The sequence below is a fragment of the Carassius carassius genome, chromosome 1 (assembly GCF_963082965.1).
Source record: "Carassius carassius chromosome 1, fCarCar2.1, whole genome shotgun sequence".
Classification (NCBI taxonomy): domain Eukaryota; kingdom Metazoa; phylum Chordata; class Actinopteri; order Cypriniformes; family Cyprinidae; genus Carassius; species Carassius carassius.
In genome coordinates, this window is record NC_081755.1 from 30,974,031 (window position 1) to 30,998,606 (window position 24,576).

General features: G+C 37.8%; 2 protein-coding genes across 2 annotated transcripts in view; one reads left to right on the forward strand and one right to left on the reverse strand.

Annotated features, from left to right (window-relative positions):
• The first annotated feature begins 8,631 nt into the window (after nt 1-8,631).
• On the forward strand, nt 8,632-18,625 carry LOC132145035 (uncharacterized). The gene is made up of 2 exons (XM_059555751.1): nt 8,632-9,127; nt 17,230-18,625. The coding sequence occupies exon 2, from the start codon at nt 17,249-17,251 to the stop codon at nt 18,560-18,562; it is 1,314 nt and encodes a 437-aa protein (XP_059411734.1). The 5' UTR covers nt 8,632-9,127; nt 17,230-17,248; the 3' UTR covers nt 18,563-18,625.
• A 2,529-nt stretch (nt 18,626-21,154) lies between these two features.
• The window catches only part of LOC132145046 (liprin-alpha-3-like), a 53,241-nt gene continuing 49,819 nt past the window's right edge, over nt 21,155-24,576 (reverse strand). Inside the window, exons 31-32 of the mRNA XM_059555762.1 lie at nt 23,690-23,748; nt 21,155-22,488 (exon numbers count right to left, since the gene is read on the reverse strand). Of these exons, the coding sequence (XP_059411745.1) occupies nt 23,702-23,748 (47 nt within the window). The 3' untranslated portion in view covers nt 21,155-22,488; nt 23,690-23,701. The remainder of the gene's footprint in view (nt 22,489-23,689; nt 23,749-24,576) is intronic.

Consider the following 24,576-nt stretch of genomic DNA (forward strand, 5'->3'; position numbering starts at 1 on the left):
TTGCTCGCTCAGCTTCTCTCTCTTTTGCTCTCTCACCCTCTTTTTCTCATTTTCACACTGACACTATCCCAATCAAATCTATTTTATTAATCCTCCAATATCCTGTTATTTTGTCAGCTGTGTCTGTTTCCACCAACTAATACATAATCAGACTAATTCACTGGATTATGGTAAGACAGACGGATGGACAGACGGATAGATAGATAGATAGATAGATAGATAGATAGATAGATAGATAGATAGATAGATAGATAGTAATACATGAATGACATCAGAATTTGGAGGCTATGTTAAACTAAGAGAAAGATGGAGAAATAACAGTGGCATTCTGGATGATTTAAGATGTGGACAAGTTCTATCTTAATGTGTCCCACTTCTACCCACTGGATGGCGATGTGGCTCTGTTTCCTCATATATATGAAGCTGAGGGGCGGGGCTTAGGACAGGTATTTGCATATATTGTATCACATCAAATGCCTCACAACTTAGTCATAGGACAGAGGAAGATTGAGTAATCGTCATCCCCTGTCACCTGAAATCGTTACTTTTATACCTGTGTTTGGCTGCTGTGAACCTCATAAAAAATGTGTAGTGATTTATGCATCTCTCAGATTCAGAACAATGGTATGATAAAACCACACACAGGCTCATTAGATCTCCTGGATATAATGGTTTAAACACGTCCAGATGCACTGCTGAGAAATCAAAGTGCTCTACTAAATCATTACTCTGCCCTGAAGGCTTTAATCAGTAGCAAACCAACTCTTATAGGCTCCAACCACTCACGTGGATTTATATGATGTGTAAAAGAAAAGAAAACATAGGGACTTATTGTGCCAAACTGTATCAAAACAAACACTGCCACAGGTAAATTAAATCCGGTAACATATTGAGTAAAAGACATAAATTACTTAATATGATTTCCAATTTTTTGCAGTTAATGTCTATATGAACAAAAACCCTAGTGACTTTTTTTTCTACTTTTCATGACACATATTATTAGATCTGTCCTGTCACAGTTGAATGCAGAAGAAAACGAATACTGACTATGTTAAATGACCCATTACAGTGTCAGCTGGTTTTGTGTGTCTAGAGAAAGATAATGTAATAATACTAATGTGATAGTGTTGCTCAGCTTCAGTACACTTCTTTTAAACACCTGGCTCTTACAGTGATAGTTCACCCAAAATGAAAAAAACTCTCATCATTTATTCACCATCCCATCTAAGAGGGAACATTGCCAAAACTTTTGCTAACATTCTGGCAAGGTTCTCAGAGTTCTTCTATTAACATTAATAGAATTTTCATTCAAAGTTATCTTGTCTTTAAAAACATTTTCAAAAGCTTAGCACAAAAATATTATTTAGAAATTGTTAGTGGAACATTTATTTTTAAGTTTTATAAAAATGTTTTAGTTGGATGTTCATCTAGAAAAATGTAAATGTTACTACTTGTTTTGGAATATTCAGTTGTTCAAAAGAAACATTCCGATGTTTGCAAAATGATAAAAATGGAATGTTCCCTGCAAAGAAATGTGTGGACAAACATAAAAAACTGATTGTGATTTTTTTTTTTTTAATGTTCCAAACCTGTATGACTTTCATAATAATAATAATAATAATAATAATAATAATAATAATATAGAACTGTTTTTGTACATGAATGTTAATGGGGTCAGAAACAACACTGGACCTTCACTTTAAAAACATTTATGGGCAAACTATGTTAAGACAAATGTACACCCCAAACCCCCCCCCCACCTCCCCCCCCCCCCCCCCAACACACAAAGTTATGCAATGACCAAAAAAAAGAAAGAAAGAAAGAAAAAAAAGAAATGAAAGTAAAATCTCTTTCCACACATACACAAACACATACATATATGCATTCCAGTCACTATCACACACCCTGTCCCACAGGACTGACAGATGGAGGGGCAGAGGAGAGCTACAGAAGTGGGGCGGCCTCTCTGTCTATTCCCCTCTCTCTCCTGCTGTCTATTGTGCAGCGGATGGGCTGTAAGTCTATCTCCTGCTAATTGCCACAGTGGTTCAAACTCAAAGTCTGCCGCTGAAACAGTACCCAACAGGGTGTTGTATAGTGAGTAAAATTTACAATGTGTTACATTTCTCCTTTAGCATACATCAGGGAGGAGGGATGTCTACCACATCAGTCAGAATTGCACAGCAAGGACACTGATTTATAAACAGTCTCTAATTTGACATCTGTGCAGCAAAACAGTTATTTTTCTGAGCGCACTAGTGATTTTGGTGACTATTTGTGACCATTTAGACAGAAATTCCTGTCTTGACGATTTGAGACAACATTTATCACAATGGAAACCGCAACAACTGTGTTCCCCCAGTAAAATACGGTTCATGCTACCTCCGCTGAGAAAAAGGAGCCACGTAACTTAAAAAGTTGCAGTATATGATACAACTTCTAAAGGAGTCCCAGGAGCTGTTATGAATGGTTTGTAGAGCACTGGAGAAAGACAATGGTGTGAATGCTATTAAGACTCTGTAGGTACAATGAGATAAAACATGTCTTATACTTCCTGTGCAACCTGAGCCAATTGTTGTCCATCAAAGAAACTTTAGAGAAACAGACTATCACCATTCAAATTAAATTAAAGTGTTCCTATAGCTCAATTGGTAGAGCATTGGGGGTTCAATTCCCCGGGAACACACGAGAAGTTAAAATTGATAGCCTGAATGCACTGTAAGTCACTTTGGATAAAAGCGTCTGCTAAATGCATAAATTTAATTTAAATTCTAAACCAACCAACAACTTTTGCAAATGGAATGCTTTGTAACCATTTACAGCTTTTTGTTCCATTTTTCCACAATAATTAGACTGACACACAATAATATGGAACAGATTCAGACCAGAGGAAGTGCATCTAAAATGGGGCTTAATAAAAACATCGCCACACAACTGTTCTTATTCCATGATGTTTGACATTTAAAATCACTTTCTTCTCCCCATCTCCAGATGCAGTTTAATTATGGGAACTTCAAAAAGCCTGTTCCCCTTCATTCCCTTTCGACAAACTGTCATGCATTTCATGCTTTTATTAGGAAAACATGCTGTGGCTGATTACTTGGTGGTATAAGCCAATTTAATTTAAGGAACAGACAAAGCATAATTAGTTAGGTCTTGTAAAACATGTCAATGCTACTCTGGCTAAATAACTATCATCTGTGTAATTATCAAATAGCAAACATGTCATTCAATCACCTCTTTTATGCAAACCTCAAGAAACAGTCCACTCATGGTATATAAATGAATGGACGAGATAATGTGCTCAATATAACTACAGTCAAACCTTCAGCTATCATCTCACAAACAATAGCATATAACACCACCAAAATCATCATTGTTTTAATTCCCAGGGAATGCATGAAATGAGAAATTAAATGCAATGTAAGTTGAAATGCCAAGTTATCTCATGAAACGCTAGATGGCGCAGGCTGGTGGGTCATTAACGCAAATAGATGATATTCACAGCGTTGACTTGGCACAAGCTGATTGGTTCAAGTTGCATATGGAGCCAATGAGCTTACTGCTTTACATTTAAATGGCTGGTTAGCATTCACTAGAGCTGTTTGCAGCATCCTCTGAAACCCTCCACCTCCCCAGCTCCACCTGTATTGCACTGCTTATATATGTTATTTGTGCAGCAAAAAAATGTCTCACAGTACCGTACTCACAGCACCATATCAGCATTATGTACTAGCTAACAATACATTGTATGGGTCAAAACGATAGATTTATTTTATGGCAAAAACATTATGATATTATGTAAAGATTATATTCCATGAAGATATTTTGTACATTTCCTAACACAAATATTTCAAAACGTAATTTTTGATTAGTAATATGGATTGTTAAGGATTGCATTTGGACAACTTTAAAGTTGATTTTCTCAGTATTTAGATTTTTTTTTTTTTTTTTTTTTGCAAACTCAGATTACAGATTTTTAAATAGTTGTATCTCAGTCAAATATTGTCCTATCATAACAAACTACACATCAATGGAAAGCTTATTTACTCAGCTTTACTCAGCCTGATTTGACTAACAGCAGATGGTGCTTGTATGAATTTTGAATGCCAACCTTCAATTGTTTAGTGAAAATGTGAAATGTTTTGGAAAAAAATAATATTTGAAAATGTAATGAAAGAGATGCAAAAGCCTAGAAGCATACTCACAAAATTCTCTTCTTATTAAAAATATTTTTGAAATAAATGAAGTGGGAGAACTATGTTTTATATTCATGTACTTGTAATTCATTCTAAATTAACTGCAAGAAAAAAATTAAAATTAAAAATCATCTTGCAGTGTGGTTTTATGTTTCTATGTCCTTTTAAGCTGTCATACATTATTGTATACTTATATAGAATAGATTTGGTTTTACTTTGAAGAATGTTTCAACTGTTTATACTCTTACAATTCAAAGACCACATTGGACCCCATTTACTTTCATTGTATCTACAAAAAAATCAATCAAAATATCTTCTTTTTTGTTCCATATAAGAAACTCACATAGGTTTGGAACAAAATGAAGGTGAACAGATGATGACAGAATTTTCACATTTTTGGGTGAACTATCACTTTAAGTTAGTGGTCCCCAATCACTGGTTTGCCACCCAGTACCAGGCCTTGGAAGAGTTGCTACCGCGTCGCAAGAACGTGCATAGACATGACACTGTTATTTATTTATGTTCTAGGAGTTCTATATTTTCATTGTATGTGATTGATATGGAGCAGCAACTTGGCGATTTGATTGTTCTGATCCGTCATATATTTGGGGTTAAATGGACTGCAGTTGATCTGTTATACATACGGACCACAGTTATTAATTTGCCAAATTACACATTCAAACGATTTTAAACCACAAGAATAAGAAACTACAGAGAACACAATTAGCAACTCACGTGCTGTTCTTGCACACCCCCAAAGACCACCCCCACCTCCAGTCGATCCGTGAGAACATTTTCAAAACGTTACCGGCCAGTGGTGTGAAAAAGGCTGGAGACCCCTGCTTTAAGGAAAGCAAGGCCTTTCTCAAAGACAATCACAGTCTATGCTTATCTTCTCAAGGACACTACTTAAGGATAAACTCAAGGAGTAAAACATGAAGCCCTTTAAGACGGCATAAGAGCCCACCTGATGCCTGCGGAGACGGCGGTCCACCACACTGTGCTCAACCAAGAACCATTAGGACTGCTAGCCCCATTTCCATACTCAAATCAATGGAGGAATATTTCATGCAAGTTGCTTGTTGAATGTATTTCTCTAATGGCTTTCCCTCTATTGGTGTTATGAGGATTGTAAAACGAGGCTGAGGGTGAGTTTATAAAAACGGGCTCCATATGAGATATAATCATATCGTTTTATAGAAAGCTCACACAGCATGGAGCCACACTTTTACGTGCTTTATAAAGCTGACAAGCTTTCCCTCGTGCACTATCGTTCCTTTTAAAGTTCAAGCATTTTTTCTGCTTCCCTCCATTCCATATGAAGCTGTTTCTCATTAAGGATTAAACAGAGTTAGGTTCTCCATTCCCATAATTAAGGCATTCCTAAAATCTGCCTCCCCTCTTAAATCCCTTGGTCTAACCCTACACTTTTCCCAGTAGCAAGGCATTCCACGGATCTGATACCAAGCACCTATCATCTCAAGGTGTGTGAGATTGTGGATTAGTCTGTGTGTTTTGTTAAGAACGGCACTCCTTTGTTCTTGACCTCCTTTTGTCATACTGCGAAATCCAATTTCAGGCCTCAGTAACCCTCTCTGATCCTGAATACTGAAGAAATGACAGCAGTCGCACTTTCAAGCTGGACACTGACGAACACACCCTTAATGCTGCAGGACCTGACACATCAATCAAAGGCACTGCTCCCTTATCCGATCCGTGCTCCTACCTACGACCCCTGACTTCTGACCTCTAGCCTGTCTGCCATGGTGGGTGCTGTTGAGGGCGGACCCACATGACGGGGGCTAATTAGGTCAGATTGCGGCGAACTGTGCATTACAGCCAAAATTGGAAACACATGCAGCAGCCCACAGAGAGAGAGAGAGAGAGAACACACCAGGAAAGAGGTAATGGTGGTGCTTGGGGTGAAGAAAATGGGGGTAATGTAAGGTGGAGCGGTGGGGTTCAGTAATGAAGGAGATCTATGAAATTGAAGAGTGTGAGGGGGGATAAAGAGAGGAAAAATGAATTTAATGAATGAATGACACCTCTTTGAGACCATAAATCTAACCTCAGGCTCAGGAGAGCGTCTGTGGACAGCATACTGGTCTCCTTGACAGCTCCGCTATTTTCAATAATTGCTATAATGGCTATGTAACAGAATGTAATTGCTTTGATATTTGAGGTTTGAGGTGGGATATCCATTGCCATGGAAATAAATCCAATGTAGACACACACTATGAACAAGGGACAAAGAAAACAAAATGTACCGCAAGCAAACTTTTCCAAAGTTTAAACGAAGACTGAACTAACATTAACATTTAGGCTATATGATTAAATAATAAATATTACATTTGATTATTACATTTATTATTAATATTATAATTCTTTATATTTTTATATTTTTTACATTTATTGAATTTTTATTAAACTATTTATCATCATTTTAATATTGCTTTTTGTAAGGTTAGAAAACAAAAATTATACTATTTTAAATACTATTATTATTTTATTTTGATTATTATTAATACTAAATAAAACTGTTACAATTACTTACATTATTGTTTTAACTGTATTTATGTTTACATTTTAATAGTATAATGCATTTATGACTTATTAGTTCACTGAAGCCATAAAAAAACATTTTGTTACTTTTAAAATAAACATTAACTGAAATAAAATAAAATATAAAAAAACATTTTAAAAAGGACACATTTCTCATTTTAATTTAGTTTAACTTGAAATAATAATAATAATACAAAAAAACAAGCAAACATTAATAGAAAAAAACTATATATACAAATATCTTTAAAATTATATAAAAAAACTGAATTACATTTTCTAATGAAAATAAAAACAAAATATTTACTCAAACTGTAACTAATAGTGTATTAATGATACTAAAACACACTGGTGTAATGATAAAGATTAGCATCTATTTATTTTGCAAAGCTCAAGGTCATATTACGTGAGAATGACTGTCTCTTATCTGTGGTATGGTTACGGCATCTTAAAGATGTGCAATTTCGTCAAAAGCTCTCATGTATGACTCAGTGTTAGTGACATGCGGTGTGGTCCTTGTGTGATGAGTTGCCCTGTAGGTGTTTGGGGTGTAGGGTGCTAAAAGGCCTTTCACAAAAACAAGTAATGCTAGTTCACACTACTACTTGATAAGACCTTTTGCATGACATGCAGAAATGTATTTTTATCCTCCAATGATTAGCTATCAGAGCTCTCTGTGCATGTGCGTGTCAGTGTGTTTAGCCATCTGAGTGCGAGTGTGTGAAAGAACTTTTGTACCTCCATTTGAGTTTGTCCCTTCTTCCCCTTTCTACCTTTGTTCGCCTGTCATCTCACTCAATACCTCAGTGACTCCTCGCTCTCAATCATTCTCTGTTCCTGTGGCCCTCTCTCTCATTCTCACTTCTTCAATCTCACCAATACGCCCTGGGGTTGAAATATCTAAGTGCATACGAAACAAGTTCAGACAAAACCAGAGAGACAGAATAGTGTTAAGGAGGTAAAGACTGGGAATGAATGGCACTAAATGCCAAGAGCGAGGAACAGCGTCAAGAGAGGACAGGAGCGAAGATATGAGGGGGCTTGACCACATTTTAGACCTCACTGAGCTTTGTTTGTTTGTGTGTGTGTGTGTGTGTGTGTGTGTGTGTGTGTGTGTGTGTGTGTGTGCTCACCTGTTCTCGTGTGTGTTTGTGTGTGTTAAATATGAAGTTCCACACCGGTTCCCCATTCCTCATTTGAAAACCTCTTTTCTGTACCCCTCTCGTTCTCTTATTCTCTCCCCCGTCTCTCTCATCCCCTAACTCTTTCACAGACAGTCTCACAGGGGCAGGATTGTAACAGAACACTTCTCTCTTTTGTCTCCTTTCTTTTCCTTATCCTTTCATCTTTTTAAACTTTCTGGGGAAATGGGTTTTGGTGGGATGGAAATTTCTGCTAGGTGAAAGGAGGAGAGAGGAGGGGAGAACGAGAGAAGGCGATATAAGTCTCCTGCTATAAAAACCAAGGGTTAGATGCTGTAGAAAAATAAAATAAAATCCAAACCCTTATTCAAAATCCAATCTGTGCAGATTCCATAAACTGACATGAATTGAATTAAATTAAATTCTGCTTTCCCCTAATTTTAGTTACAGTTATTAACAACTAAAAGGTCATAAGGTGTAGATGCACTTGCTTGGGGTGATTAGTTTTGACTTAAACTCAACTTACTGGCAATAAATCAGTTCCTACGACAGTCCATCCACTAGATTTAAGCCATTTTCCACTCTCTTATGTTTTTCATTATGAGAACTCTCAACACCCACCGCCAGCAGATGGTCCATGTCCTTTTTTCCCTCCACCATAATGTCTTCTTTCACTCTGTCCATTCCTCTTCTTCTTCTAAACCAGCCCTCTTTCACTCCCACTGGCTGTTGTCCCCTCAACGCCTTTCATGAAGATTCCTTACCTTACTTCAGCACTCAAACCTTCTCTGCGCGGGAACTTATGCGTTCACTTTACGAACTTTTTTAAACGTATATTTCAGATTAAACGTTGCACATTTATAGCTCAGAGCTTGCGATTTGTGGTCTGACTGCTGGGAAAGTAGAGCTGACGCTCACGCACGTAGTGTAAGCGGTGTATTATTGCTTTGGTTGTTCACCGCTTGCATGCCAATCCTTTAGAAAGTCGCGGGTAAAGAAAGACCTGAGATTAAAAGGCGCGTTTTAAACAGATAACCGTGGAAGTACAACTCGACGTGGACCTTTCAGACTGGACTCCGAAGATGATATGGAAGACATCTGCAGTTTGAACGATGTGAATCGAGAGTTCTTCTGGAGATTTCGTTACGTTTTTGCGTAAGACTGACGAACTGTAGAATCAATGTGGTTTTCTCCGAAGATACGCGTGGCCCGAGACTCACCTAAACAGTAGGTGCTGCGTGTTTTCAGTCACTTTTTTATTTAACATGTTAACGTACTACAGGTATTGTGTCTACTGCTGATAACATATAAAGTGGTGTAATGACAGATAGTCAGTTTATTTGGGTTCATTTTTGTAACAGTTAACTTAATGTGAAGCAGGTGTTGATCGGACTCGTTGACAGGTTGTCAAGCTTTGGAATTAACCGAACGCAAACGAATCGTTCATTTGAGTCGAATCTTTACGGTTCGCAAAAAATTTCGCTCACTGAATTCAATCCGAGCGAATCTGTCAATGAACCGAGTCTCTTTCGATACATGAGCTCATAGTATGTTTTACGAAAACAGCTGGTTTTAATAGAATTTTATTAAAACATCCTTTCCAGCCATGTGATATAGATACGTTTCAGTATTGTTTATTGCAAATTACATTTAGGTAAATTATGTTTCAAATGAGCTAAATCATGGCTGAAACAAACTGTTCAACAAATCACAATAAACAAATAAAAAATATATTGAAACGGCAATAAAGAGCAATTGTCTGGACATGTAAGCCTGATATTTGTGCTGAACCGGTTAGTAGAGCATGTAATATGAGACCCCATCATCACGTACAGTAATTTAAACAGCTTTTTTTTTTAACCTGAAACGATTTCTTTGAAAGAACCGATTCATAAAAATTAGTTGGATTCTTGATTACCAATCGGAATTAAAGCGATCGTGAGAAGCGTTTCCCCCGGGCCTCGAAAGAGATGAGTGAAAACCATTTTGGCGAAAGAACACATATGCTTGATCTCATATTTTTCAACAGTATGCTAGGCGCTAGCGAATCGACAAAACTAGAAATTGAACTAGTTTCCAACGGTTCAACGGTGCTGTCCCGTCGCTCGCGTGCAGTGTGCGTTTAAATCGAAGCTCTCCGCTGTCCAGCTCAGGTGTGCAACCTCAGCGTACCTCGGAAGAAGCTTCTCTGAAGCCAGTCCAACATGCTGTTTGAAATACACTGTAGGTGTGTTTTTGTTTTTGCATTTACAATTAATCAGAATGACATCATAATCCAAATCGTTTTATCGTATATACTGAAGGAAGTTTTAAAAAACAAATGTATGTTAGATTTACACACGAGAGTAGTAGTTGGTCAGTGTTAATGAGTTTAAACATTAAAGCAGTTAAAGTGTGGGAGCTGGCAGCCATTAAAACAATAGATAACACATGCACATCCTGTCAGTCACCTGTCCAGCTAGCGTTTGAAAACAGAAACAAAAACAGAAGCTCACAACTTTTGTTTACTACATAATGAATGTTTCTGTAACTCGGTGATCCTCAAATCTGGCTCGCGAGATCCACGTTCCTGCAGAGATTAGCTCCAGTCCTAATCAGACGTACATACCTGTGTGATTTTCTAATGACCCTGAAGACATTGATTAGGAAACTCTGGTGTGTTTGATTAGGGTTAGAGCTAAACTCAGCAGGAAAGTGGATCTCGTGAGCCAGATTTGAGGATCACTGCTGTAACTGTTTTCTTACCCCGTGACACATAAACAGCCACTGAGACAGAATAAATGAGAATAAACCTACTGGTATAAAGGTATACTCCAACACAAAAGCATAGTTTTGTCTTTAATCACTTACCCCCATGTCGTTCCAAACCCGTAAATGCTTTGTTCGTCTTCAATTTCAGATATTTTGGATAAAAAAAAATGGAGGCTTGTGACTGTCCCATTGACTTTCCAAGTAAATTACACTGTCAAGGTCCAGAAAAGTATGAAAAGCATCATCAGAACAGACCATCTGCCATCAGTGGTTCAACCGTAACGTTATGAAGCGACGAGAATACCTTTTGTACACGAAGAAAACAAAAATAACTTTATTCAATCTCAACCTCCTCTGGGTCTCTCCACATCACCGTTGCACCATTTTGGAGAACATCCACTGAACACAAGCAGTGTGCGCTCTTCTGTGTCAGCCGCGACACTAGGATACGTTTTCTACTTGTATTTACGCTTTGATTTGAATGAAAACAAATGTTTGCGTTGAGCTCAGATTCTCCAAAATGGCGCTACGCTGACGTGGAGAGACACAAAGGAGACAAATTGTTGAATAAAGTCATTTTTATTTTCTTTGCGTAGAAAAATTATTCTCGTCACTTCGTAATGTTAGGGTTGAACCACTGAAGGTAGATGGACTATTCTGACGATGTCTTTCATACTTTTCTGGACCTTGAAAGTGTAAGTTATTTGGCAGTCTATGGGACAGTCACAAAGCCTTCCTTTTTTATCCCAAATATCTTAAACTGTGTTTTGAAGACCAACAAATCTTTTACGGGTTTGGAACGACATGTGGGTAAGTGATTAATGACAACATCTTCATTTTGGAGTGGAGTATCACTTTAATGTGAACTCTTCCTCCAGTTATCCAGACAGGATCGGAAGCAGACCAAAGTTCTTTCTCAGAAGAAAGAGGGAAAGTGTGGATGGAGATTAATATCCTTAAGTGTGAGGAGTAAGTGGAATGTGTGTGGAAGCCATTTTCAGATGTGTTTAAGCTACTGATTTCTCAGCTTGCATCACAGTTCCTTTGATCAGAAACATCTGTACAGCTAGGTTTGTTTTAATGTAAATTATTTAGAGACAAAAATTATTTTACGAGAAAGACGAGGGACAAGTTACAGTATGTATGTCTTGAAATAATAATCCCTGTCTGCCAAGAAATTTTTGTGCAGTATCTTTTTAGGAAAGAGGTCTTTCTTCCTCTCTTTCTCAATTTAAATGATGTTTTATAACAAGGTTTGGGAGGAGCAGTCGCAGTTCATTAACCTGATTAACACAAGTGGAGACCAATCAGTAATCAACTCATGACAAGGTTTAAATAACATCAGAACCTACCTCTGTTCATTGACAGTTTTCAGCATCCCTCCTCCACCCCATTTCTCCTCACTTATAGATCCATCTACTCTTACCACAACAGGGGGGAGTACTCTGAGTTCGGGCCACATCCCGAGCTCGGATCCCTCCACCCGGACAGCACGCCAAATACGCATAACCTTACTGTATTAAATATACGTAGATGTGAACTCGTGAAACTAATATTTAAGAGGTCAAACAATTGTTTATCTTTTTTTCTTTTACCCAAGAGGTTTTTTTATAATTATAATTTTTATATATAATGATTGGCATCGCCCCATCCTTCAGTTAAAGCCTTATTGCAAAGTCTGCAATAAAGTCATCTTTATAAAGCCACACAAACTACAGTGATGCAATTAAGGAAATTTAAAATTTCCAATTTAGAAAAATGACTTTCTTTACTTTTGAATAATTTTAAATCCTCTTCCTTATTTTTTACTGGGTTTGGTTTGGACAGATTGCTAAACACTGAATAGCAATGTGTAAACGTGGCTGGTCACTGGTTTATATTTTCAGCTGTCTAATAGGAAATCTTTGGAAGCTGGAAGCCATTTCTGCAGTTCAGTTCAACAAATGGTCTTGTTTTTGGTCTGGATAAAATGTTTTGAGTTCTGAAAGTTATAATACAAATAAATATAAAATATATAAATGTAAATTAAACAAATTATACAATTAAATTTCGTCATGACATGACCTGTTTAACTTGATTTTAAACATGCATCTTTATGTTTCATTTTCCCTCCACGTCTTTGTAGTGTGGTAAGGGAGTTCAGACTGTGCTGCGTTGGCCGCTTATGGCGGAGTCTATAGGGTGAGTGGGACGATGGGAAAATTCCAAAATTGTCAGTCACGTCAAGTCTGAACAGGGGGATTGTGGGATGTCTGTCGTGAGTCACGCTTCTGTTCGGATTGGAGAGGATAAATAATAAAGTCCATACATCTGCAATAATTGATTTGACAGGCTTATTATAGTGTGAAGTGGTAGTGGATCCTCTGGCTGATTTCCAGTGAAAAATCTTAGAAAGAGGTTGTTTATAATGCAGGTTTAAAGTTTTCAGTGGCGTGAAACCGAGAATAGAACGAGGTGGGAGAGCCAAAGTGTTGTTCTAAGGTGGCTTTTGTCTAGAAGATGGCAGATTATGCTTGTCGTGGGGGTGGGAGCAGTGGGTCAGATCAAAGATATGTGTGGATGTGTGCGCACAGGTTCCTGTGAGGTAGAGTGTATAAGATCGGGTTAAACATGCGGGTTCATTGTGTTCAGGAGCTTGGCATTTTTTATGTGAGGCTGGAGGCTCATTTTTGAGCTGTGCGTAAGGAGAGGAGAGAAAGTGAAGGGCTACTCTGGATGGCAGAGTTTGTGAAGCATGTCATTGCTGCAAATGGAGCGCACTGATGAAGTGATTCTGCATGTCGCCCAGCGTCTACAGATATGTTTCCTGCACGTGTGTCTGCCTGCCTACTGTTTGTGTTCCTGTTCCAAAGCAAACATACATAATAACCAGCAAGTCTTCCTCTCTGGTCACACACATATACATGCACTACACCCTTTTTCACTTAGGTGTGCACACACACATACTACCTTCAACCATGAAAAGTGCTTTTATTTTTACACATAACTTTAGTAAATAAGTTATTTTATGTGGTAAAATTCCAGTTTATACAAAAAGTAATTTAAAAACAGTTCTTCTATGTTAAACATGCTTTTTATTAATGGGAAAAAACACCCATGACTGTGTTTCAAGTTCAGCAAGTCTCCTAAAACATCAGACAGTTTGACCTTTTTATGACAAGGCTAGATTAGTTCAGTTTACTTGAAAAATGCCATGTGGTGTGACATCTGAAAACTTGATTATTTTATCATGAATATAAACATATATTTGAAAATCTTTGTCGTTACTTCAAATGTGTTTTAATATAGATTCATATGTATGTATATAATCACATATTTGAGGTGTAGAGAAAATAATTTAGTACATTTATTTGATGGTTACACATGTTTAGAGTCATTCAGTGTAATCTTTTCTTGAAAATGGAGAAAACCATTTTCAAAACCGTATGAAACCAACACGAGTGCAAAGAGTATATTTCTAAAAACTTGCCTTCGTGGGTTTCAAACAAGATTTGTCCTTTATTGGACTCACATGACGTTGGCCTTTTAATCTAAACGTAGTCTAAATATTGTGAAGCAATACCTAAATATTGATTCTTCCATGCTGTCCTATATGTAACTTCATTTCAGCTGTCAACAACATACTGGGATTTAATGATAATTGTCTTGATATTGTAGCATTTTGTAGTTTCTGAGACAGCATGAAGGCATGTCAGATGCATAAAATATGATTCTGTCATCATTTGCGGTTGTCCAAGGCTATAAATCTCTCAGCGAAAATACCTGACATTCTAATATAAGCACAGCTCCCTTAAGCAATATTTGCATTTAAAAGATGATAGAGCCTCATTTGCACATAACACAACTGTTCCTATGTTGAACGTAAACAGGAAGTAAGCACTTATACGTGTAGTGCTCCATGTCCCGGCATGTATACGTGTGGACTTGGTGACATTCTTTCCCTGCATGTGACCGCAGGCTCAGTAGTGTATTATGTGCGAGTGTGTTTGTTTGCTTTGAGTCTTATTAGAAAACCGTGTCCGGGGCGGGGTGCTGTTATTATGAGCGTCACAAGTGGTGAGTTTGCACTTCACACACAACCTTTCTGTCCACCCACTCTCTCCCTATGAGTCTAATGATTATCTATTCTTCTCAAACGAACAGTCACTGGCTTTACTCACCCTTAGCCCCCTCCTGCATTCTAGCGTGTCCCGCCTGGGGAAACCCAGGAGGAGTTTTCTCAGTTGAAGCTCCATGACTGACATTCTGAGAATTCTTCTTTTCTTGAACTCTCTTTCTCTCTAAATGCCTCTCCCTCCCTCATCTCTCAGCACAACAACAACAGGATTGATGAGTGATTTACACCTGGCCTTAACATTGGAAAGGTCGAGAGCATCCCTCACGGTATCATCAGCACGATGACACACTCTTGGTCTGTGTGGTCATATTTTTCTTGTCAAACACTTGCTAGAAAGCAAATTGTCTACATTTTAAGTAGATATGTTTTTGTTGCCGTTAAAAGCATCGCACCTCATAGCTTACACACTTTATGTAGTTTGCACTCATTTTTTATACATTAAGTATAATGTCATATTTCCATATACACTCCCATTTAAAAGTTTCCGGTCAGTAAGGTTTTTCAAAGATTTTTTTTTTCTGCATCAATGCATTAAATCAAAGAATCCTGGAAAAATAGCACTACTGAGCACAATATGCAATATACAACTGCATATTTAAATGATTTCTGAAGGTTCATGTGACACTAAATACTACTTTGCCACCACAGGAATAAATTATATTTATACAAATATTAATACAATACTGTATTTTTGATCCCTTAAATGCAACCTTAGGGAGCATAAGAGATTATTGTAAAAAAGAGAAAAATAAAAAAGCCCCCGATCTTTTGATCAGCAGTGTATTTTATATATTGTTTGATGATATTTTGGTTTCTGTACTGAATTAATCTTTTCAAAAAACTACACAAGTGCCAAATGATGAGGCGCGTTTATCATTTTTGATGTGATGGTTTTGCTTCCACCTGGTGGTTGACAGTATGAGTGTTTGCTCATTTAGTGCTGAAAGTCATCTTCTGTCAGTGTAGTTTTACTCTGACCCCCACTAAATAAGCTCATAAATCACTACAACTGGGCAAGTAACCACCCAGGAGCTTATCTTAGGTAGAAGACTGCTGAACTTTGGCGTTCCTGTCAATAAATAACCCACATCTCTGAGGTATTCTCAGTACTGCAGAGAGTCATATTACAGAAGCATGTGAATATGGGATCATCAGGTCAAATGTATGGAAAAAAGGATATAAGAGGAGCACAAAGAACAAAAACCTACAAATAAAAATCATAAAAGATGACGAAAAGAGCATTTATTTGAGGCCTAAAGCAACATCATCTTCTTTTATTTATTTATTTATTCTGTTGTAAAGTGCCATCTTTTTGTTTATCTCAGTCATACTCATAATCTGTGGAATTTACAACCTTTTCCACACATACCAGGGTTGATTGTGGTCTCGTGTAAGCTAGGCCAGCCCCAGACCAACACTGTTCGTGTCTTTATTTCATGCGGGGCTTTGCCAGATGTTGGCTAGCCGGTGACTTCATGTCTGCGCCAAGCAACCGGAGCAAGCGATAGTGAAGCAAGTTTGCATCTTTTTTTCCACTAACATGCCAGAGCTGTAAAGCTATAGTTTTACTGTTTTAGGCTTATTTTACCATTTTCTTATGAGCTGGCATTGAGCCTGTTCTTTTGAAATCCTGTTTCCACCTCAAGAGTAAAAAAAGTATACAACACCAATTGCAAATTTGATCTCCCAGTTCTGATTTTACATTGTTGACTTTTTTTCTTATTCTCAAGTCAGCATAAAATGAAACATACCCTATCTATTTTCCATATGCATGTTATATATCCAGTTGTGAGCATTTAATCCATACATGTTTTTTTTTTTTGTTTTTTTATTTCAAATAATCTTCTGGTGAAACAACATACTTCTCTCGAGTGAGGTATGCTGGACTTTTCCGGTAAACCCTATCAATTTATTACAATTAAAAGCAAGCTTGCATTAAAATCTGCCTCCATCCAATTGACAACCAATCAACAGTTACACTTGGACAACTGTAGGTAATCAATAGGTGTGTTGGAAAACCAACCAAAAAAACAGGTCCAACATCAAAGCCAAAAAAGAATAAGCCCCACACACCCTTTTACTTACAACTGTATCAAAATATATGATGAGGTAGGTTTAATCATGTATTACACCATTGATTTTGATCGGTAATGATGTGTCCATGTGTTGCAGCGATTGATCATGTGTTGTTTTTAAATCTGATTGTCAGAACTGTCCCAACTGGGACCGAAACGTTGTGAGTGAATAATACATTTATATTTTGATACAATTGTAAGTGTGGATAGTGTGCAGGATTTATTATTTTTTTGTTTTGTTTCAACAGTCTGTTACACTCAGATGAATTCTGTTACGCTAACATTCTAATCATTACAAAGTAAATATTTGTGATGTCATCTTAATCGCCACTGTTCTTCCTTTTTATGTGCTTTCTAATAATTGCTTTTTTTTTATCAACTTATAGTTGACACGTCTTGGGAGTGATGCACTGGCTTCCCCTGGTTGCCATGGTGATCGCCTCGGCCCTGCCTTTCTCTCAAAGTCCTGTGCCCAGGCTTGTTGCTGCAATGATGAAGCCTGGCAGAAACCACAGTGACAGCAGCAGCAGTGTCCCAGTGGACCATGACTCTTCTCACAACAACTACAGCACACATGACATAGCTTCTCACAGAACAGACGATGAGCAGCGCATGTTTAAGGAGGACCATATATCCAAAGGTAGAGCAGACCAAGATAATCTTCTAACAGAAGACATTTTTGTCGATAACCCAGAGCAGGACTACACAGGTGGAGGAAGGACTACCGGAGCAGATGTCTCCAGGCCGCATAATCCTAGGAAATACAAATCACAAAAAATAGACAGTTCCAAAAGCAATGATATTCTCAAAGACTACCAGCTTGAACGTAGCCAGTTTCATGAAGAAAGCATTATTGAGGCAGAGACTTTACTTAAAGATGACAGGAAGGCAAGAAGTGAACTGAAAGACAGGCCTCTTGAAGGTCCCAAAGTCTCTCTGCAGAGCTCTCCAGTGCAGGAACATCTGGACGAAGCTCAGACAAATGCTAAAGAGTTGCTGCAGCAATATGGAGGGTTTGAAGACATAGGCCTACGAGAAGAAGATCAGCTGCTTTTGCTGGATGCCCATCCGCGGGTACTCTTCTCCCCGGCCCTTTCCCCACCCAAACACCCACCTCTGCTCTTAATGCTGGAGTTGGGCTTATTGGCCAATGACGTTGAGGATGAGGAAAGTCACATGATGGATCCTGCCACGTCTGGCCACGGAGGCGACAAAGAAACATACAGAAACTTACTCTTGGGCCTCTCTGATTCTGAAGGTCCCGTTCCAGGTGTCCGCCGCAAGCGTCAAGTCGGCCACAGCGTACAAGAACGCTCCGTATGCGAGGCCGAAACCGGGTGGGTAACCAACAAGAAGACGGCGGTGGACTATTGGAGCAACACCGTCACTATTCTGCAAGAGATCCCAACCAAGACTGGGCCGCTCAAGCAGTATTTCTACGAAACAAAGTGCCGTAAGCCAGATCCAAACAGGAGAGGTGAAGTGCAGGCGGTGGAGGGGACCAGCTGCTTGGGGGTGGATAAGAAACACTGGATGAGCAAGTGCGAAACCAAGCAGTCGTACGTACGTGCGCTCACCTCAGATCAGAACAAGAGGATAGGATGGAGGTGGATCCGTATTGACTCCTCCTGTGTTTGCGTACTGCTCACTAGAGGAACGTATTACACTGAGAAGAAGTTGGAGCGGGAAAGAGGGCGAGAGGGCAGAAGGTACAGATAGCTCTGACTGTCTGAACAAAGGATTGACGCAGAGTTCATGTGAATAAAAGAGCGTTTAAAGGACTATATCTGTTCTGGTCCACTGTGTGGGGTATATTTCTTTTCCAGATGTTCCTGCATCTCACTTGACAAAATCTTAACGCTGTACCACAGTGTCTTGCTGAGGGATAGTCATGAAAATCACCCTCATGTTGCTCAAAACCGGTATGATTTATTTTCTCCTGTTGAACATAAATGGTTACAGCGGTGGAGTTTTTGGACACTAAGGCTGATGATACACGGGGCAACTTTTTGCCGGGCAACTTTGGGCAAGGTTGCCATCTTCTCAGTGGGAAAATGTTGAAGCGACATTGCTCAAAAAAAGTTGCTCAAAAAGTTGCCCCATGTATCATCAGCCTAAGTCACTTTTAAACATGTTTGCATTTTAATGCATTAAATACTAATTATATCAAACCAAATGGCATCTGCTAACAAATAATGCCCAAGCTTTTCACTTTTCTGAGCCACTTTTTTAGAAGTTGTTTTGTGTATGAAGTCAAGTTTATGCAGGTTTTTGTAGCAGAATAGTTATCAGTTTGGCCCCCAAAAAGGACTTTTTTTTGTCTTCATTTTGAACACGATTTTAAGACCAGTTAACCATAAATATGTACTTGTGCAATGTTTCTTTTAAAAAGAAATGCCTCGTTTTGATATTTTCACATATAATGCAAAAAACCTGATGCATTTTTAAATGTGGCTTAAGTGTCCAAATATAAATATTGTATATTTAGTGAATTTCATACAACAAAACCCAGTGACTTTCAAGTTGTTATGCTCCTGAAAAGTACTTTGAAACGAATCCATGGTTGTATGGGCTAAATCAAAGTACCTTTTAAGAAAATTCAGTTCACTCTTCAGCCATATTTGCAATGCCTCCAGGTAGGTATTTAAAAGGGATAGTTCACCCAAACATGAACATTTTTATTGTTACTCAGTCTCGTGTGGTTCCAAACCCGTAAGACCTTCGTTCATCTTCAGAACACAAATCAAGATATTTTTGGTGAAATCCGAGAGCTTTCTGACTCTCCATAGACCACAATGTAACTGAAATGTTCCCAGACCCAGAAAGGACATCCATAAAATCGTCCATGTATAATCAGTGTTTCAACCGTAATTTTACGAAGCTAAAAGAATACATTTTGTGTGCAAAGTCTGGAAAACGCAAGTTTCTGTTGCATTGTGGTCTACGGAGGGTCAGAAGGCTCTCGGCTTTCATCAGAAGTTTCTTAATTTGTGTTCTGAATATGAACAAAGGCCTTACGGGTTTGTAACGACATGAGGCTGAGTAATTAATGAAAGAACTTTCAACTATCCCTTTAACAAATGTAAGACCTGTCTATGTGAATGGGGAAATACTGAAACCCTATCAAATAATGGCCAAACTCACATTTAAATGACATTTTTCTAAGTCAGCAAACAAATCTGACATGATCTGTCCCATAAAGGCTGTTTCTTAAGCTCTAATAGCGTTAAAAAAACATGTACTTAAGGTTGCGCAAGTCTCAGATTTAAGTGAGAGATGGAGATTCCAACAGTGCTTTAATTTAGAAGGTGGGATTTACTAGATTACCAGAGCTGCCATTTTGTGTTCCTGTTTTGCCAATTCATAGCAATACAAGGGAACTGTCTTGGGTAATAATATGTCTGGTGATATTCCAAGTCTTGTCAAGTCATGTAAGAATGCGGCTGAAATGTTAGTCATTCAATTGCGTTTTTTTCTAGATGGATGCACTGTAACTTATATGGTGTTTCATGAAACAGTATACTGGTTTGAAGTTATATGAGGTGACGATGAGTTCCTCCACTCTCCAGTCCATATCTACGTCTCGCTAGGCCAGTGTGTAAAGTCACACAAACAAGGGAACCTCATTACTGAGAACGATTTTTCCGTACTTTTCGTATATTTTTGCATTTGTTTTTTGTATCTATAGTATGCAGACAATAAGTTATTACTGTTGAATTAGTATGTAAGCCTAAGTACTTGATATTAATATATTTCCTATACAATATGTGAAACATATACATCATGCAAATATGTGTATTTATAATAACCAAAAAAAATAGAGCTGTTTGGAGGTCAGCAGAATTTGTAATTGCAGATGAAGGCATTCTCGTTAGGTGTCCTTCAAATGCCTGTCCCAAAACATGTGCCTCTTTGGTTTCAGTGTCCGCTCCGATTGTTCACCCATGTACTGTTCACTCAGCAAATGTTACAGAAATACAGTTAAAAAATGAGTGTTGGAAGAAATGAACTGTAGTCCAATTCCCTGAAAGCTGTGGAAGTCTGTACACAGGGTCTGATGTCATTTTTCACATCAAGTCATTGTAATAAAAGTATTATGTAATCTTTGTAAGGTAGAAACTTTTGCATATGTTTTTTTTTACAAAGTAGATGGAAGAGTGAGAGGGGCTTTAGTAAAATGCAAAATGGAATATATGAATATGTGATTGTAGTTCTATTTGTTTTGTAATAAAAAACAGGAAGTACTTTGACTCGCAGTGGTGGAAATTCAAACAAACCTCTCCTCGCACACAAACGAGCCTCTGAAAACTCTTCTGTAGCATAAGGAACGCTTTATTTTATTTTGATTTTCATCATTATCATTATTGTTTATTTTGGAGACATCATTTTCGATTTGAGTCACTGTCATCCTCATCGACAGTAATGGTTTGTTTTTGAATCATAACACAATTTTGTCAAAATTTACACATACAAGTAGCATATCTGAATGACCATGTTTTTTCTTAAGATTTCATATTTACGCTTTAAACTAGATAAAATTAAATTACAGTCAGAATTATTAAATGAACATGTACATACAGTTATTCAATACATACATAAAGAAAATAAATATAGTTATCATAAAAATGAAAATACACACATTTTACAAATTGTTCCCCAAGCTCTTTAACCTCATATGTTCATGTACACATAATTTGTATTTTTAACTTCATATTGTCTTATTCCCCGAAGGTTTTAGATCGTTGTCGTCTTGGTTGTTTGACATGCATCGCAACACAGAAGCTAAACGTTTTCTCTCACTTTGGCCCTCCCCATCCCCCGTTTCACCACTTGTCATCTTTTTTTATGGCTTGCGTTGTTAGAATGATTCTGTCCATCAGGACTCATGTCTGCTGGTCACTTGCTTGGTCCGCAAGCGTCGATCTATCTGCCACCACCAGCTTCCCTTCGTTTGCTGATTCTCTCTGCTGACCTTTAGTCTTTAATCTAAATGTTTGAAGATGGAAAAAACACCTAGAAGTAACTGAGCAAGAATTGTGCCCTTGGCAGCCTCGCGCCTAGCTCTCGCTGCGGCCTTTCTCAGCTTGTGCTGATTGAGAAACACATACAGTGAAGTGCTGGCCTCACACAGCCTGGCCCTTCCACTGTGCTCTTAAGTACACTTCCTCTGGCCCTTACCGTATGTAAACATCCCTGAAGTCCAGGTTGAGTTGCCACAAACATCCTTTGCTAGCAAGAGACTCAAGAGACCAATTGCAGGCGGTCAACGAAAGCCATTCTGAGGAACTAGGGCTGCGGGCAGTGCCATTGAAACGAAGGATGGAAAGACGAGAGAGTTCATCTACAGACGTCCCATCAGCACAGACACAGGAAGTGAGAAGAGAGAACGACAGAAAGAAAGATTAAACAGTCATCCGATTCCTCCAACCATCCCATTTCTTACCACTCTCGTGTCGTACATTCTTCATGTTGCTCTTTTTTTTTTTTTTTGCTCTTTCTCATCCCTCTTCTGTTATTGCAGAATGGTCAGACCAGTAGAGTTATATTTATAAATGTATATATTCATTGCTTTTTTTCTGCTTATCCCCCCTCCTCCCCGTGAATGAAATGTAAAGCCGGTTCCAGCTCTCTGACAACGGCGCCTCCTGTGTGCGAGAGACACAATTACCAAACATTGTCAACATTTCGTGCATAGACGTTCATCAATAAAGCATCAATTAAGTCTGATTTATGGAAGCCAATTTCCACCACATAAGAAAAAAAAGTATGTTCTGAGATAAAGACAAAGATATGAGTTATAACACTGAGGCATAATTTTGAAATAAAAAGCATAAATTATGACATTTAATGTCTTAATTGATATTAAGTTTCAATTATAAGTAAATTGTTATGATGAAAAAGTTTACTTTTTCATGTCACATCTCAATTTTGACTGTCATATAACTTCTACATGACAAATTATCAAATATTAAGTCGTAACTGACAAAAAGGTTGAAAATGATGAGTTCCATCAAAACGTTTCAGCTTTGTATGTCATAACTGAAACTTTTAATCTAATGATTGTTATAATTTTTTATTAATCAAAATTATGGCTTTTTTATGTCACAAACATATTTAGCAATGCATTACTATTTTCTCTGTGTGGTGAAAATGGGCTTCCATACAGATGGAATCTGCAGACTGTTGTGCATTTTTCTGAATTTAGGATAAATTGTGCATTTTAAACCAGTTAAAAGTGTTAAATGTGCTGAAAGTATGACACTTTCACAGCTGGAAACGAGGGCTGATTGTGTGTGAAGGACTTCAGAATTCTACAAAGTTTTGTGGCCACAGACTCCATGTGGGCCTGATAATGATTCACACACAAACCCAAAGCACATGATGAATCTCAATAAAAACATGAAAAGCAACATCCTTTCCAAAACAAGTTTAATGTCACAGACATATAAAGAGCAAGCAAAATACAGAGGAGTCTACTCCATTATAGCAACCCAAGGAAACCCAACAGAATGCTAAACGCTACAGTCAAACTCATAAATGAGCAAAAATTTCGCGATTTGGTATTTACAGGCATCAGCAGAGGGTAATCTTTGCTAGTGGCGTACCACAAATCTAGGGCCCTGCCCACACATGGTCATTAAATACTTCCATGACATACTTTACTCTTTATCCTGTTCTGTTAAAAAAAAAACTCTTTATCCTGTTCTGTTAAATAAAATAAAATAAATTGTTTAGCTTTCTAGATTTAGAAAGTCTGTTATTTATTTATATTTATTTATTTCTTTTTTCAAATTATCTACAATAATACATCTATGTCATAAAAAAAGCTAGCTAGTCATGTCTCACCTTTGCAGTCCCTCAACAGGAGTAGGTCCTCACTGAGCCAGACTCTGCCCTTGGAGATGCTGAAGAAACAGATAAGAGAGATGTAGCTGTAAAATGTATTTCTAAACAGCATTATACAGCATTCACTTCGGCACCACTTTCTCATAAGGAAACAATCTTCTTAAAAAGTTTATCTGAAAACTAACACAAAATCCCTCCGTCATAAAAGTTATTTCAGACCTAATTGCTGGGATTTCCACAAAGCCACGCTTATCTTCTTCAGGTCTTTAGGTCCAATCTTTTCATTAGTTTTTCCTCTGATTCATAATTTCTTATCTGCATTATGGTGTGTCCTATTCTAATGTTTGCTGTGTAATAGTATACTGTATTGAATGTCTGCTTACTGGTCACGTGTATGTTGTATTATGTATATTAGTATGCAATATTTCACACACAAAGTGATCAAACTAAATTAATGCACTAATGGTTGGCATGCATGCCCGTGACACGTGCCCCTGGGAAATGGCCTGTGCCATTTCCTGACCCCATCAGCTTCAGACATCTTTCAGTTTACAGGTATTTCTTTCTCACTTAGACATAATCACTGCAAAAACTCATAAAACACAATTGAATAAGACAATTACATCTACAGTAATAATGCCATATAGGAATATATTGCTAATCTAACAAATTAAGTCCTATAAAATATATATATATATGTAGCTGGTAACTGCATTAAGGCCTATTCAAAAGGGGACAATTTGGAACCAGTTTTGTACTGTATTGTAAACATAAACTATGTAACATATTCTGCAGGGAATTTTAAACAGCTGTCATTCTTGCTTTGTAAAAAAAAAAATTGTTACAAAAGTAAACACTAGATAATGCTACTTGTTTGTGTTTTTAGC